This window comes from Vigna radiata, chromosome 7, assembly GCF_000741045.1.
Source record: "Vigna radiata var. radiata cultivar VC1973A chromosome 7, Vradiata_ver6, whole genome shotgun sequence".
Classification (NCBI taxonomy): Eukaryota; Viridiplantae; Streptophyta; class Magnoliopsida; order Fabales; family Fabaceae; genus Vigna; species Vigna radiata.
This window is the reverse complement of record NC_028357.1, coordinates 41,221,741-41,239,631: the sequence shown is the minus strand read 5'-3', so window position 1 is coordinate 41,239,631 and position 17,891 is coordinate 41,221,741. Positions and strand designations below refer to the sequence as shown.

General features: G+C 33.3%; 1 protein-coding gene across 1 annotated transcript; it reads left to right on the top strand.

Annotated features, from left to right (window-relative positions):
* Positions 1 to 4,193: 4,193 nt before the first annotated feature.
* Positions 4,194 to 17,191, top strand: LOC106768850 (acetolactate synthase small subunit 2, chloroplastic). The gene is made up of 12 exons (XM_014654209.2): positions 4,194 to 4,501; positions 4,600 to 4,813; positions 4,967 to 5,050; positions 5,162 to 5,230; positions 6,268 to 6,351; positions 6,483 to 6,635; positions 7,681 to 7,767; positions 8,993 to 9,097; positions 9,186 to 9,308; positions 10,219 to 10,371; positions 11,240 to 11,305; positions 16,935 to 17,191. Exons 1-12 carry the CDS (start codon positions 4,302 to 4,304, stop codon positions 17,016 to 17,018), a joined length of 1,422 nt encoding a protein of 473 aa, XP_014509695.1. The 5' UTR covers positions 4,194 to 4,301; the 3' UTR covers positions 17,019 to 17,191.
* Positions 17,192 to 17,891: the final 700 nt, after the last annotated feature.

Genomic DNA, 17,891 nt, shown 5'->3' with positions numbered 1-17,891 from the left:
CCTGAAAATAGAAATAGGAATAATTAAGCTCAAATAATTCAAATTAATTAAAATATGAATTATTGGTCTAATTAAGCCCAAATGGTGAAAATGACACAATAACTAAGAATTAAGCGCAAATCATCAACACAATTCGGCGCGAAAAACTAAGTTAATGGTGTAAAATATTGACTCATCACTCTCGGTCAAACTTAAGTTGACCTTCGACTAAGAATGACTCAGTTGACCTTCGCCAAGGTCGAACCAATCAACCTTCGGTCAGGGATGACTTGGGCCACCCTTTGGCCAGGAACAACTCATATTGACCTTCAGACCAAGACAACTTGGACCGACCTCTGGTCTATGTCAACTTGGCCAACCTTTAGCCTTAATCAAGTCGATTGAGGTCAACTCAGGTAAACTTTCAACGAGGGCCGATGTGGACCAACCTTCGATTGAGACTGATTCATGTTGACCTTTGGTATGGGTTGGTTCGGGTTGATGTTCAACGAGGACTGGTGAGAGTTGATCTTTAGTTGACATTGACTTAAGTCAATCTTCGATCGAGTCCAATTCAAACTTACTTTCAATTGAAACTAACTGAACTTACTTTTGGTTGAGACTTAATCATGTCGATCTTAATCATGTCGATTTTCAACCTAATATTGAGTCGTATTGACTCAACTTATAAATACGTCTTGATTATTTTATTTTCAAAATTAAAAAGTATCCCATTTAAATTGAATTAAGTAGATTAAATAGAAAATAAAAAATATGAATTTGGAAAAAAATACATTTAAAAGCAATATAGATTTAAATTATTAGAGGTTGAATATTTTATCACTCCTTAATTTCAAACATTCAATCATAACCAATAGATTAAAGAAAAAGATAGTAATAAGACAAAAGTGTTACATTGGAACAACTATTGTACTATAAATCAAAAAACGATGACATTTAAACTACATAGAAAAATTACATTTTATTTATGAGTCATAACTTCTATAACTTTTAGTCTAACTATAAAATATTGATCTAACAATTAATATCATGATCAATATCACAACTTTTTATTCCTAATAATAAGATAATTACTAATAGAGAATTTTTTTTAGAATTCTAATAGTTAGAAACACAACATCAAATAATAAGTAAAAAATTTAACTAAATTAAAGTTTAGATAATAAAATAAGATTCTTTGAACTCAAGGTAATATTTTGAAAATTTTAAAAGTAAGTTGAAAAGAGCTATTTTCGTTTATGAACATTGAAACACAAAAACACCTAAAGTGGAGAATAAAAATCAGGTTTAATACCTATTTTAGTCTCTTCTTTCGGAGGGTTTGTTCAATTTGGTCCCTCCTTTTTTCAAAAGTTCACTTAAGTCCTACCTTTTGCAAAAACTGTTCAAAGTGGTCCTTTTTGTTAACGGCGTTAACTTTCTTAACGGCACAACTGCCAGATGGCTAATATTTGCTGAGGTGTAACGTTTTGGCTGTGCTGGCACTGTTATGTGTTTTAAAAAAAATAATTAATTGTGACGTGGAATTTAATAAAATTAGGTTTAAATTAAAAATTGAATTTGGGGTTAATTGGAGGGTAATTAATTAAAAATCTCATTAAGAACCTTAATTGTTTATGGAAATCTAAAATGGAGAAAAATCCCCAATCTGAATCCTAAGAACCCTAAAGTGAAACTAGAACCAAAAACCCTAAATTAGGGAAGAAAACCCTCAATCTGTTTTATTTGTTTTCTCCTAGTTGAAGAGCAAATTATTGTGATTCAAGAGTTCCTCTTCAAAAAAAAAAATCATTTGGACTGAAACTTGTTTTTCTACATGCAGGACAAGGAGCTCCGTCAGTTTTCAACTGTGTAAGCTGTTACTGTTTTGTAACTTTTCGCAAATCTTAGAAAAAAAGAATCCTTTTCAGGACGCATCTTCCAACATCGTGTTGATCTGAGTTTTGGGGCTTGTATTGATTTCTTTCCGGTAATCATTCAAATATTACAGATTTGGTGAATGCAACTAGAAAAAAAAGTGCTTTAGCTTTAACAAGGATACGATGCTAACGAAACCCTTCTTTTATACTTGAGATGAGGCTGTGATTAAATAAGGTGATCTCAACAACAGATTAGAACTTAGAATCTTACATTTTGCCTACACATATTGTTTCATTAAACTCTTGTTTCCCAACGATATTTGTTAGAGAAATAAATCAATTCTTATGGCAGGTTTCATGATTTGAACAACAGAGGAGCAAAAACAGATTGAGGTTTTCTTCCCCAATTTAGGGTTTCTGGTTCTAGTTTCACTTTAGGGTTCTTAGGATTCAGATTGAGGATTTTTTTCCATTTTAGATTTCCAGAAACAATTAAGGTTCTTAATGAGATTTTTAATTAATTACCCTTAATTAACCCCAAATTCAATTTTTAATTTAAACCTAATTTTATTAAATTCCACGTCACAATTAATTATTTTTTTTTAAAACACACAACAGTGCCAGCACAGCCAAAACGTTACACCTCAGCAAACATTAGCCACCTGACAGCTGTGCCGTTAAGAAAGTTAACGCCCTTAGCAAAAAGAACCACTTTGAACAGTTTTTGCAAAAGATAAGACTTAAGTGAACTTTTGAAAAAAGGAGGAACCACTTTGAACAAACCCTCCCAAAAGATTTGGTATTAAACCTAAAAATTACTAGAAGAAGTAATAAAAGTAGGAAATGAAATCAAGGAAAGAAACAAAATTATAAATTACGAAAGCTCCATATCATATCCCTGGAACCTGAAATAAGAAGAAGATACTCTATTTTAGGAATAAATAATTAATTTTATTATGCACTTTTTTTTTATCTTCTAAATGTTATTACGTTTCATTTATATTTTCATTATCTTTTATCTACTTAAATTAATATTTCTTCATGCTTAAGACTAATCTTTATAAACTACTCGATTTTTAATTAAAAAAATATAAACTAGAATTTTCAAATTAAAAGAAAATTTGTATGTGTTTTAATAATGAATCATTAATTATGTGTTTCATTACATGTGCATAAGGTTCTTATATTGTCACATGTGATGAATTGAAACAGGCAGTGATATTTTTTTTTGGATTTGTCTTTTTCTTCGGAAGCACCATAGATCTATTTTATTATATCATATAATTTCAAGACAATAGAAATTATTTTAATTTAATTATCTTAAGTTGATGTGAATGAAATTTCAGGTTAAATAATTAAAGATGGCTTTCTGTTGTACGTGGTTGATTGTTTAAATACTTGATTATTTCATACGTTGAATGTTAAGTTTGAGGAGAGTTACATATTTTTTATTAATTAAACTAAAAATATTTATTTTGAATTGAATTTTAGATATAAAGTTAGTTTATGTTCAATTGTATGAATTTTTGAATTATTATATTTAATATTCTTCATCAAGAGACAAGTGTGACTATTTGGAGGGGAAAAAGCGAAATATATGAACGAAAATTTATGCTTTATCACTTGTTATAATAAATACAAAATATTTATTGCCTAATTTCCTGCAAATTATATTGAATAAATTTTTACGAGGAATCCAATATTAAACAAGTTCAATATTTTTTTTTTCAGGGAATCTTGGATTTACGTAATGTGTACATCAAAATAGACTTTATCTGGAAAGTATATGATTAAGTTTGTGTTTTTAATTAAATTACATTAATTTACTTATTTAATGTTATGTTTGTTAAACTCATCTATTTAGTTGTGATTAGTTAAAATATTTTCGACCTATTATGCTAAATTTATTTCATGTATAACATATACTGGGTATATTAATACCATGGAGAGGTTAGAGCATATACCGAATTTCTTGGCTAGAGTATTTTTAATTATACAATATAATTTGTTATAAATATAATTATATATAACATGTAAATGCATTATATATGTTACATGTTATTATATATATTATATATTATAACTAATGATTAATATATAATACTATATACATTTAAATATGACATTGGGGAGCAGCAAATTTTAGTTTTGCATTTTCCAACCAAATGATACTTTAAACTGATGTAAAAAAAATGTTTAAAAAACACAATTTTACATTTTCAAGATAAAAATACAATTTAGCCTGAAATGTAGTGTAATAAATTGACTAAATATGCTAAATAAAAAGTAGTTTTATATTTCTAATTTAATATTTATAAAAAAGCGAAGTAAAAATCGTGGCCATAGTGCAGCAGAAGGAGTAGAGGAAGCACACAAGTTGCGCTCACTGACACACATTTTCTGCTGCTGCCGCCACCACCGTTGCTCTCACTTTGTTTGGGAATGGCAGCCACTCTAACCCCAATCCAAACCCTCAAATTCCCTTCTCTTCAACGTAAACCTCTATTCTCTTTCAAACTACCTTCCTTCTTCATACCTCACACCTTCAGCGCCCACAAACTCACGGTCTCCGCCGCCACCTCCTCTACCACAACTGTCTCCGCCAACACCCCTCCCTCTCCGCCCTCTCCCGCTCGCTCAAAGCATGTCTTCCTATTCTGTTCCCTTTCATTTACTTCCTTACTTATGTTAGTTAGTGTTCCGGTTCGTTTCTAATTGATGATTTCTGCTTACAATGCAGGGTTCGGCGACACACGATTTCTGTGTTCGTCGGCGATGAGAGCGGAATGATAAATAGGATTGCCGGCGTCTTCGCGCGGAGAGGATACAATATCGAATCGCTCGCCGTTGGCCTCAATGAAGACAAGGCGCTCTTCACTATTGTCGTGTCAGGGACCGATAAGGTGCTGCGCCAAGTTGTGGAGCAGCTTCAGAAGCTCGTCAACGTTTTGAAGGTTCACTTCTGTTCGTAGTATAACGCGGGAGTTTTGTAATTAGCATTTTATTGTGATGGTATTTTGGAAAAAATGTTTGGTAGTGAAGGTTTCGAGACAATGAATGTGAAGGAAGCGTCCACACTGATTCTGTTTGTGTTGTTTTCTTTCCAGGTAGAGGATCTTTCGAGGGAACCGCAGGTCGAACGTGAATTGATGCTCATAAAAGTGCATGCTGATCCGAAGCACCATGCGGAGGTAGCTGTTTAGTGGTTTGTGGTTGTTGTATGAGCTTGCATCTGTTATGTGTATGTGTTTTTGTTTTTTGTTTGCTTCTATTTATTTATTCTTTTGATGGGATATTCTCAGTTGAAGTGGTTGGTAGACATTTTCAGAGCTAAGATTGTCGATATTTCCGAGCATTCGGTGACAATTGAGGTTAGTGCTGGACACCTTTTAATATGTTTCAATTTACATGTTAGTGCACGCTGTATTCACACGCATCTTGTAAAACTAATAGTAATTAAAGGCAAGGGTATGTGGACCGTGCATTTCTTGTTATTCCGCTGACCTTAGTTACTTGAGAATATTTGTTAATGCCTTCATCAAGGTTATTTTTTGGGCTATTTGTCTCCTTATAATAATACATTCAATTTATGTATTTGTTTAGAGAAAATTTTGAGAGCGCCTTGTGTACGTGTTAAAAGTTAAACCCCACTCAATTGTAAGCATAATTTTTTCAAATTCCAAAGTGCTCAAAGCTTAACCGTTGCTATGAATCAAATATTTTAAGATGTCAATTGGTTCAACAGTGCTGTTTGTGCCAAAATGAAGGATCATTTGACAAAAATTGAAGCTACCGAAGTTATTGTGTGGCCATCATCAAAGTTCTGGTATTTTGCTGCCGGGCCTTTTGTTTTTGCAGTAGGTATTGTTAATTGGCCGTGGCTTCACAATCAATTGGATTGTACTTGTAAAGTGGGGAAAAAGTATCACTGCTGTTTCATTTAGATAGTTGTTTATTATTGGAGGTACATTGTATTCTACTAGTATGGTACATATATACAGTGCCTTGTAAACAGCTCGTGTGGGGAATATGTTACATGTATACGTATACTCTTCCTTTCAATGCATTAATAGTGGTAAAATTAGGATGCTAAGGTTTTAGTATTACTGTATGTGGTTTACTTTTTGGACTGGCCACTTTTAGTTATTTTGTTTTTCATTTCCTGTCTTTCATTTTTACACAAACAGGATTTTGATTATCTTTAAATAATATTGGGAATAAATAGTGCACTGATGAGCTGGGTACATGTTTTTAACCTTTTTTTTATTAAGTTCTTGTATCATATTTTCTTTCCATTTAAGTATTATTTAGTCACAACCATTGCCATCATTACTTGAAATTTATCATCAGATATTAATGGACATAAAATCAGGTCATAGTTTTAGATGAGTTGTTCTGCTAATTACAGGTCACTGGAGATCCAGGGAAGATGGCTGCGGTTCAAAGAAATTTTAGCAAGTTTGGAATTAAAGAAATAGCTAGAACTGGAAAGGTGGAAACTTCAATTGAGTACCTAAGAAATTTCCATAACTTTAGTATGTTGTCCATGTTGTTGAGCATTATATTGTAAGGCTGAGCAAAATTTACTAATTCATTATTATTGGATGCTGTAACTATTCTTAGATTGCATTAAGAAGGGAAAAGATGGGTGCGTCTGCTCCATTTTGGCGGTATTCAGCTGCATCTTATCCAGATCTTGAAAGAAAAACACCTGTTAATGCCCTTGTGGGAGCAAAAAATGTGAATGCTGTTGCCAAAAATGACACGCCTGTGGGGGTATGATATTTACTCTTTAACTCTGCCGTTTCCATTTTCATTTAAACCTATGTTTGAATACTTCAACTTGAAAATTTAACTTGAAATTAAATTATTGACATAATTGAAGTGTTAAATTTAGAAATTATGAAGAAACTTAGTTTGCTGGAGTAAATTTACACTTTGGAAAATGGTTTCAAGGCTTATGCTTATCTCAAACACTATTAACAATGCTGCTAATGGTCTTTAAAATCAAACACCTTTTGTCTCTTGGGCTTTGGAATATATTTTAATCTTTTGCTAAAATGCTTTTGGTAAACACACGGGCTGAAGTTTCATGATGGTTTTGTACTTTGTGCAATTCTTTTGAGCATCTGACTGGACTATAACTGCTCACCTTTAAGAATGTAGCGTTTCCCTTGAGTTTTTTATGGACAAAATCGTGTTTACATGTCCTCTTTGGTATTATGCATGCTATATTCTGAACAGTTTTCATTTGCAACTGAGAAGGCTCTCTACATTCTCCTTTTTTTTTTTTCATATTTCTTGAATGTTTTTTCCCATTTATTTTTAAATTTTTGTATTTTGCACAGTTGTGCTTTTTTTTTTTCTTTTTCATTCTTTTTTTAAGAGGTTTGTAGGTCTATAGAATTGAATTTTTATTGTTGATTGTGACTTTGTTCATTATCTGTATACTTTTCTTTTATGTATTCCATCTTCACTCAACACCATAATTCAGAGCAATTATTTGGTTCATATCACTTGCTAGGTCGTGGTAGAAATTGAATGACATATTCTAGGTCCTACCTGAGTGTGGTAATATATTCTGCTTGGAATTTACATTGTTTTCGCTCTTTATTTAACTTAATTTTTAAATTCATAGAATTTCAATGATGGGCTAAAGAACACATTAGTGACTGTTGCAAAGAATAAATTAGCATAAATGCACTCAATTACTGCATCTTCAATATGCCCCCGCCCCCTTCTGTACATGGTTTTATTTGCTAGATAGTAAAACGAGATCTAGTTTCTGACCGTTCATTTTGACACTTTTGCTTGCGTGAAGGGAGATGTTTATCCTATAGAACCTTCAGAGAGTTTTACAGTCAATCAAGTACTTGATGCTCACTGGGGTGTCCTCAATGATGAAGATGTAAGATGGTTTGTAGTTGTTTATTGTCATTAAATGCATCCCTTTTCTAGTTTTCTTTTAATTCATGGCTATCTTCCTAGTGATTTTTTTATTTTTTTATGTTTCCCCTATAGAGTTTGATTTGAATAGTGATGTAGTTTCTATGACTTTTTGGGTACACATTTGAATATATTTGTTAGAGAATACATGTCAGTATCCAAAAATGTCATAAGGTTATCCTCTAGGAATGTTTCCAGTTTCCTTGTCATCTTATAGTATTAGTTACCTTATTTGTTTATTTTATCAATACATTGTAAATATAATATATCTCACCTAACACCTAATAATGGGTCATTTGGTTTAAAAAAACTTCTGTTTTCACTTTATTTCTTATTTTCAATAGTTTGCATAAGAAATAGTGAAAACAGATCAATAATTTTTTTTTGTTATTTCTTTAACAAACCAAAATGTGAAGACAAGGTGGCATTTTGTAATTAAAAGTGAAACAAAATGTTTTATCAAACCAAAAAGTATCATACTTTTTCATTCTCTTTTATCACTCTTCCTCCCTTAATACGTCAAACCCCAGAATTCCAACATTCTTAATTGAGCTGTGTAGTTTTATTTTTACCTTGACAAAAGCCCTAACAATGGGTTGCACTAGTTTCATTACCATTGTGTTAGTCTTAACTTACATCTGATGTGCATCTGACCAATTTAGATAAAAATGCTCGTGGACATAGTATGTTTTTCTCTTTTTATGAAGTCAGTCTTTCAATTAACCATATTTTAAGTTTTTATTTTTCTTTGGGTGTGGAGTGGGGCAAAACTGGAGAGTCTCTCAAATGCGGTGTGGTATTTCACTTGCAAGTTTTTACTCTGCAATTTCTACTTGGTTTGGATTTCAGGTTCTACCCGTCAGAATTTCTGATTCTATCTCTAGTTAATACAGGCTTTGGGGTTTTCCCAATATCTTAGATTTAATTAAGCTGTGCTTGTGTGATTTTGTATTTCAGAAATCAAGTATTAAATATTTATTGAGTCTTAATTCTAACCCTGAAGTCTCGGGACAAAAAACTTTAGTTCAAAAGCGCTTCCTAAACCTTTGAAATCTTAGTTCTAATTACAAATTTTTTATGCTTGTGAGGAGCCAAAGTTTGCATATGTTTGTTGTACATAAGCATGTGATCATCAATTTCTGAATCACAATGCTTGGAACTGTCTTACTGTTGGATATTGCCTTCAGGTCAGCGGAATTCGATCACACACTTTATCCATGCTTGTGAATGATTCTCCTGGGGTTCTAAACATTGTTACAGGAGTTTTTGCTAGAAGAGGCTATAACATTCAGGTTCTTTTCTTTAATATTTCTGTATCACGAACACACAAGTCAAATGCTTCTGCTTTCTTGATTTTCTCATCCACTTTGTTGTCTTCAGAGTTTAGCGGTAGGACATGCAGAAGTTGAAGGACTTTCAAGACTTACAACTGTGGTTCCCGGGACAGATGAGACAATCAGCAAGCTGGTGCAGCAACTCTATAAGCTAGTAGAGCTGCATGAGGTTCAGAATCTCTATGAAAAACAAATGCATCATATCCAATAAAGAAATTATTTGCTTTGAGTGATATTTTTTAGTTCTTACTGTTTACAGTGTCCTGTGGCAGTTTGAGTGCTTGATTAAGTTTATTTTTTATTTATTCACATACTTTTGCCATTTTCTTGAGGTTTGAAAATAACATTTCCCAAACATCTAAGTGCTTGTTTAAGTTTTTTTATTTTTTCTTCCTTGTAATTTGTGGTGAAACTTTGGAAGAGAAGGAGGAACTTACTAATCCTTGATAAGCCCGAAACTGTACGTCCATGGTATAATCCTGTTATATTGTAAAATCAGTAGTTACTTCAGAGTGAACAAAATTGCAACTACTGTAAGGATATCGGTATATTGGGGTAAGGAATTTATTGAAGTTGTTAGGATATTTCTTTAAACTACAGATGTCAACATCGAGTAGTTAATCTTTCAAACCATTGATCATAGAGACTTTCGCACTTGTTTTTCCCATGGAGATAAGCCTGTAGTTAACTGTAGTTTAAACCACAAAATTTCTCTCTTCTTTTGGTGCACCCGGCTACCACAGGAGATTTGTGTTGAAAACCTTTGTTGGGAGTTAAATATAGGTTAAATTTAGTGAATCTTGTGTTTCTTAATATGAAGTGAATAATAAAGAGTATCCGGGAACACAAGTAGCCTGCAGTAGTCTTTTTTAGAAACCTTTCTAATTTCTCGGTGCCTGACATTCCTACTTATTATGGAATTTGAATTTGAAAAACTTTTTACTCTTCCTTGATGCATAAATTCTTATCAGTCAATCTTTTGTTTCTTCCTTATCTGTTGAGAACTAGATTGGTAGAATGGATAGATATTTGAGCATTTTATTATTTTCTTTATTGAGTTAGACTGATATTTCCTTCAGGTTCGTGATATCACCCACTTACCATTTGCTGAACGAGAATTAATGCTAATAAAGATTGCTGTAAATGCTGCTGCACGGCGTGATGTCCTTGATATCGCCAGCATATTCCGGGCCAGAGCTGTTGATGTATCCGATCACACAATAACTTTGGAGGTGAGTTTTGTTTACACTTTTCAATCAAGTGATATAGCATCTTATTTACCATAAACTTATATTGATACTGACAAACTTGGTGAATGCTAGATACCACTTCTGTACAAAGAATGTTGAATTTGGTGACTATAGTGTATCTACAAATCGCACTAAAACCTATTTACTTTAGCTGAATGTTACTGTGCTACGAGGTCATAGGATCGTGCATTCTTTCCAGTTTAATATCTGTTGGATCTAACATCCAGATTTGTTCCAACAGCAAATAGAGTCACGATCAATTAGGCAGGGTACCAGAGATCCAGCTGGTCCTCAGTTTGTCGTATAGCTTTTTCTAGCTCATGAAAATAGTTGACATTAAGCTATTGATCTAGCATCCAAATGTACAAGAATCCTTTTATCCCTGCTGTCTGCAGCTTTCCACATCCGTATTCTTTCTTTCTTGAGATTATTAACTATCAGAAATAGAATTGTTTCCATCTTAAAAGTCATAATTGTAAGGAAGAAATAGCATTGTACACTAACGTTTTTAACTTTATTTTTCTTTTGGATTAAATTTAGTGACAAAAGTGTCTGTGGTGTTTTTCCTCAAAAAACAAAAAGGTGTAATAAGTAGAAGTTAAGAACCGATGATAACATATTGGTGTAAACTTGTTCCCTGTGCTTCAATGTTATTATTTCTCGTTTCAACTAATCTTATAGTTTTTCAAAGAGCAGGTTAGTTCTTTTTGCTCAAGGCAACACCGATGACAGAAAATTTATTTGTTTGTTTCAAACTATTTTGCTACATTCAAAATGTCTGCCATCACAACATGAATTCTTTGGTTATTTTCAATTTTTTAAAAATCTAATTGAAATGATCTTGAACTAGCTCACTGGAGATTTGGACAAGATGGTTGCATTGCAGAGATTGTTAGAACCATATGGCATTTGCGAGGTACGTTTTGCATTTTGTTTTTCTTACATACTGAATATTTTTGCTGTGACATTTGACTTGTTTAAACACTTCGATCCATTAATTTCAGTCATATTTGGTGCATTTGCTTTGATAAATGTATTACTTATTCTAGCTTAGTTGCATAGTAGTCAGAATAGCATTCCAATTTGTAGAATCATACAATTCTACACTTTTGCCATGACTGATCGAGTTCTTTTATTATACTTTTATGGCTTGGTTTAGCGAGTTTATGCATGCTCAGAATCGCTACTGAGTAGTATTGGTAGACTCAGCACTGATTTGATGGTAACTCTTTTTTCTGATGACTCCACTTAGTTTGCACCTTAATTCAACCTATAAGTACTTCTCAATGCCAGAATCACCTACCGAACCATCGTTGATTGTCTTGTCAGCATCGTTTGAGCACATTCCCGCCCTTGTTCTCTTGGTTCATTGTGCTTACATAACTGGTCAAGGCGCTCTCTCCCCTCGTGGCTTAGGGTTTTTTCCTCTCTCTAATATGTTTATTTGCTACGTCTATAGAATAACCTCTACTATTTCTGCTTCACTTTTTGCAGCTCCTACTATTACTATGACGAAACTCAACTGGAAAAACTACTTGGTTTGTAGTCCTTGTTCAAGGATTCACAATATTTTGGAAATACTATTCCAAATGAAGAAAAACCCCAATGGCATTAATTGGACTCCCAGTTATGTGTTGTTTTATGACAGTAGGTTAAATAAAATGTCTTAGAACTACTCAGTTCCTTTAAGACATGTTCCTCTTTCTGGATAAAGGCGCAACATACTTTTGCTAATGACATTCAAGATCTCTTTAATGCAACTTATGAAATAGTGGAAAAGATTAGGAGAAATCTCCCTTGTGTGTCTTTGCATACACATAGGGTAATGCATTTATAATAGTAAGAATGTGGGTTAAGCCCAAAAACAAATGAATATGTAAAAATAACATAATTAGCATAGGGACTATGTTTCTCTAATTAACATAAACACACAACTTAATATCTAACACAACTCATAAAGCAACCTTTCACAAACGATCAATCATGATATGATCTCACATGTAGCAAAGTCTTAGGCTGTAGTGGAAGAATTAAAAAGATTTCCTGCGGCTGACTAATAGGAGAATATCAACAAAAACTTGATAAGTTACACATGGTTTTAATTTTAGGAAGTCTACACTTAGTTTTTGGTAATGTATGTTACCAAATTTTAGTTGGTGATCAGACTTATTCGGGTGCCTATATTGTTAAAAGATAAAAATTCAGTTGAAGTTGTTGAAATATCAACTACAGTAATACCACAAGGAGGAGGTAGTGGCAAAGGAGGGGGACGTGATGACTTGCATGGATCACGTTTTCAATGCACATACTACAAAAGAATGGGTTATACCCAAGATAGTTGCTACTCCTTTCATGGTTTTCCAAACAAGGCAACCCATGTGCTAAATCTGAAAAAAGGGAGTCCAAGTTTTCTAATGAGGAGTACCATGAGTACTGGAGACTTAAATTTGAAAATCTTCACCATCAAGGTCAATCTTTTTTGGTGCTAAGTGTTTTCTCAATTTCTGGAAAGTCAATGTCCATGGATACTTGACTGAGGACATGGTGGCTAGAGTGGATGTTCTCAATGCACACAGGGCAAAAGAATGGGTCATACCTGAGAGAGTTACTATTCCTTGCACGGTTTTGCAAACAAGGCAATCCATGCATCTAAATTTGAAAACAAGAGTGTCCAAGTTTTATGATGAAGAGTACAAGTAGTATTTGAGACTTAAATCTGAAAAAAAATCACCATCTAGGTCAATATTCTTCGGTGCCAAGTATTTTAACAACTTTTATTTCTTGATCTATGGAAGGTCAATGTCTGTAGATACTTGACTCAAGGTCTCTTATCATATTTTCGTTGGTAACTCTTATTTCTCGTTTATCTATTCTCCAAAAGTTCCCTTCCTAGTTAATGGTAGCTAGAGTGAACGTTTCCATTGCACGTACCCAAAAGAATGGGTAATACCCAAGAGAGTTATTACTCCTTGTTGAGTATTTGTGGTGAGGCCAGGCGATAATTGTGAATTTCTTTTTGGAGAGAGAATAAAGAAATAAAAACGTAAATAAGGAATAGTTTTTACGTAACACAAGGAAACTTTAAGGGTGGTTGTTTTTATCTTCTTGGCCATGCACCTTAGAGGACAAGAATAGGATCGTATAAGATTTAATGGGAAGAAATAAGGTATTTTTGGGCCTTAGGAGAATTAGGGTTTAGTATTATATTAGGGTATATTTAGTGAAGGAGGAGAAGAAAAAACTGAAAACCCTAGATGGAACTATACACTAAAGGGCATCCGGGAGAGCGGCAGAAAGACTCGGGGTGATCAAGTAAGAGAGGGAAGCATCCATCAACTGTGAGCAAAACCCAAGGGACTCCAGGTAAGGGGAATAGCTAGATATGTCTTGTGTAAATTGTGGGTTGTGACTAAATTGATAGTGTTGGGTAGTGATTCTGCATGTGAGTGGGCTATGGCCAGTAGATAATTCTAGTTATTGTCGTTGATGTTGTTTCTTTGTCACTGGTTTTATGTTTACGTTATGACTTTGTGAAGGGTAGAGAGAATGTTAGAAAAACATAAAGGTGTCACGGTTTGTTAAACTGGGAGAGAGAATATGAGGAGGTGAGTGTTGGTGTTCTGTACTGAAGTTGCGAGTTAGTAGGATTGGGTAGAGAAAGATGGAAGTTTGTAGTTTGGGTGATGGAAAAGATGAAAGTTGTACCAGGATTAAAGAATGAATGTAGATGTTCAGTGAATCGAGGGCATGCAGAAGTGATCTTTGGAACGTGGGTATGGCTGCAAGTGTGACTGGTTTTTAGAGTGGATGGGTTTTACTGGTAGGAGAAGATGCATGGTTGTTACGTGTGGGTTGTGAAGAAGGGAGAGAGAAGATATGGGTGTAATAGTTTTATAGGTCTGTATGTATGATTGAGATAAATGGAAAAGTGAATAAGAAAGAGAATGGTGATGATGTTGTGTTTATACGTAACTAAGAGAGAAAAAAGGAAGAATGAGGTATTGGGTTTTTAGTTGAAAAAGAAAAAGAAAAAGAATTAAATAAAAGTAAAAAGAAAAGAAAGAAGAAAATTGTATTTTAATAAGTTAAGAATGAGTGTAGGACCACGGTGAGGGTGGCATAGGAGTTTAATCCTTTAAATGGTAGCACGTTGAATTTGTATGCAGATATAATATTCCTCTTTCATTGTCTTATTTAAATATATGTATATATGTATTGGTTGTGGGTCCTACGTCAATTAAAGAGGGAAATTAGAAAGTGAATGATGGGTATTAATTAGTGTGGTACGTTGGTAGAAATTGGGAATAGTAAGAATATTTTAAGAGTATTGTTTGCTTTCTTTAAGGAAGTGAAAATGGTTACGTAAAATTGGAGGCGTAGAAGAGAGAAGGTTCCTTTTAAGTGGTAGGATTATTTTGCTAATATACTATGTTACGTAACGGAAAAGAGGTGAGAGAACGTTGAAGGAGAGGAGTGTTTCGTGGCTAGAGTCACGTTTCTGCATGCCGAGATAGCTCTCTTTTGGCTTGGTTGGGAAAAAGAAGTTTTGGTGTGCGTTGGTACCTTGTGTGAGTTTGATATTGGGTTGGTGTTTTCCATTGACTGGGAAATTCGTGTGAGGGATGGTATGCGTGCATAATGTGAGAAGAATTTTCTTGTAAAGTGATAGTACGGGAAGAGATGACTTGGTGATGATTTTTCGGTCGTGTGATGCGAAAAGATAATGGTTTGGTAGTGATACTCTTCGACTATGTGATGCAGGAAGAGGTGGTTTGGTGGTGATGATTCTTCGGCCGTGTGATGTAGGAAGATAATGAGTTGGTAGTAATACTCTTTGGCCGTGTGATGCGGGAAGAGATGGTTTGGTGGTGATGATTCTTTGGCCATGTGATGCGGGAAGAGGATTGTTTGGTAGTGATGATTCTTTGACCGTGTGATGCAGGAAGAGGATGGTTTAGCAGTGATGACTCTTTGGTTGTGTGATGCGGGAAGAGAATGGTTTAGTAGTGGTGAATCTTCGGTTATGTGATGTAGGAAGATGAGCCGTGATGACTCTTTGGCCATATGATGCGGGAAGAGAATGGTTTAGTAGTGTGAATCTTCGACCGTGTGATGTGGAAAGAGGATGATTTTGTAGTAATGACTCTTTGTCCGGGTGATGCGGGAAAGAGGTTCTTTTTGATCGTGTGATACAGGAAGAGGATGTCGTGTGACTTGTGATGAATTGGTTATGGTGATTAGGTGGTGTGGTAGTGTAGAGGAAATAGACCATTGAGTTGTGATGTTAATGTTGGGATGTTAATGTTGTGATGATATATGTTTAGGATTTGGTTATTATTGTAGTTAATATGATTACTGTATATTATCTGATATGACAATTCTGGTTGTTTACCTGAAAGTTGTGGTTTTGGTTTCTATCTACGATGATCGTACTTGTACGGGAGTAGATAGTTTGCATATAAGATCAGACTTGAGTAGCTGATGAGAATTGGGATGTTATGATCGGGGATTTATTATTTATTTTCTATTATTTAAAAGTTTTCCGATTTGGTATTTTTATATAAAAGAGATGTTCTGAGATTTCCAGACAACATTTATGGTTACGTTTAACTTCCGCATTTTTAATCAAATAAAGATTATTTATTATCTTTCATAAATGTTTTATAGAAATATTGTCTTTTAAAAAAAAAAAATTGCACTGTGACATCTCAAAAATTGGGATGTTACATTTTAATAGCTTGTATTTCTTAATCTATGGAAGATCAATGTCCTTGGATACTTGATTCAGGTATCTTTGATGATATTTCGAGTAGTAACCCTTCGTTCTCATTTATCTCTTTTCCAAAAATTCACCTTGCTAATATGTAGCTAATGGATCGAAAGTTGCATAGGTCAAGTTCCTTGATCACTTAGTGTTGTCTTGTACATTCTACATTGTCTTCACAATTTAGTCTCTCTAAATACACTTTAAGTTGTTGTCTTTTAAGCCTAATTCAATCCTATAAAACCAGTTTATAAAATGAGGTTTATACTCATTTACATATTAATGAATAATGAATGACCAATGAGTGAAGCAGAGATCTCTTCCCATACTTCCCGAATCTCATGATTCAAATCCTCCTTCGACAACTTCTCTTGTCATGGATCCTTCTTCATCAACTCCTTCACATGACTCTACATTAGATTGGCTTATTACTCCTTCATATTAATAATTTTGAGTTATCATCGTCAGTTTCCATCATATCCTTTTTTTGTTTTTTCTTTTCTCTGCTTGATTATCCTAAATTATACCAAGCCATGAATGATGAAATACAAACTCTTACAAGCAAGGAGGTGTGAGAGCTTATTCCTTTTCCATCTGGAGAGAAGACAGCTTGTTGCACATGGGTTTATGCTATTAATGTTAGGTCTAGTGGTGAAGTAGATTACTTAAAGCTCAATTGGTGAATTTATAGACTTGAGTTGGCTATACTGGGTTTTGTTCCTGTATGTGGTTGTGATGTACCGAATGTGAAGTGTTTGTGATATATTTGGTGGTGTTTCAGGTGGCACGAACAGGACGCATTGCTCTAGTCCGTGAGTCAGGTGTGGACTCCAAGTACTTGCGTGGATATTCCTATCCTTTATAACTTCTTCACCTCCCGCCGCCATTTTCTTTCATATTCGCTACAAATTAAATTTTGGATGCTACTTGTTTCAACTTAAATTGCATATATTTTCTAATATTTTAAATCTTATACTCAATTTAATATGTAAAAATATATTTTAAAGTAAAATTGTTGTGATTAGGTGTGAAGAGATATTTATGGATTATTTTTAAGTTAGCCCTGTTAATTTATATTTTTTCAAAATATAACATTAAAAATATCAAATAAAATAAAATATTCTTCTAAACTTGTTTCATTTAAAAGAAAAAAAAAATAGAAAATAGCTAGCTTATCTCTAATAAATAAAGGAATCATTATAGTTTTATAATGATCGATATTTGCTTTTCATTTTTTTGTTTGTCGATGTTTTAATATAAAATAATTAGTAAAATATATACTAAATCAACGAATAATAATTTAAAGATTTGTGAACAGCTAGTTTAAAAGTAAAGCTATACTATTTTCATTATGCAATATAGTTAAATTCAAAACATGATATCTAGTTCCAATAAATAAAATTGTTCAATTCAATAGTAAAGTTGTTGGTCGAGTAAGGTATAACATGTTATAATTTAACTTTATATGACTAACATAAAAGATATCATGTGGAACCGTTTTTTATGCAATGTTGAAGTTTTGATAATCAATTTTTAATATATTGATTCTTACTATAGTATCCTAACATTGCATTACATCTATTAATACGAAATAATTGAAGGTTCATTATTCACGACAGATAAAATCATTTACGTGAGCATTGTTTGAATATCCTCATTTTAATGAGAAATGCTTATATCAATACAGTAATAGTAATACTAAATACGAAGATAAATGTCATATCTACATTGGTTTTAT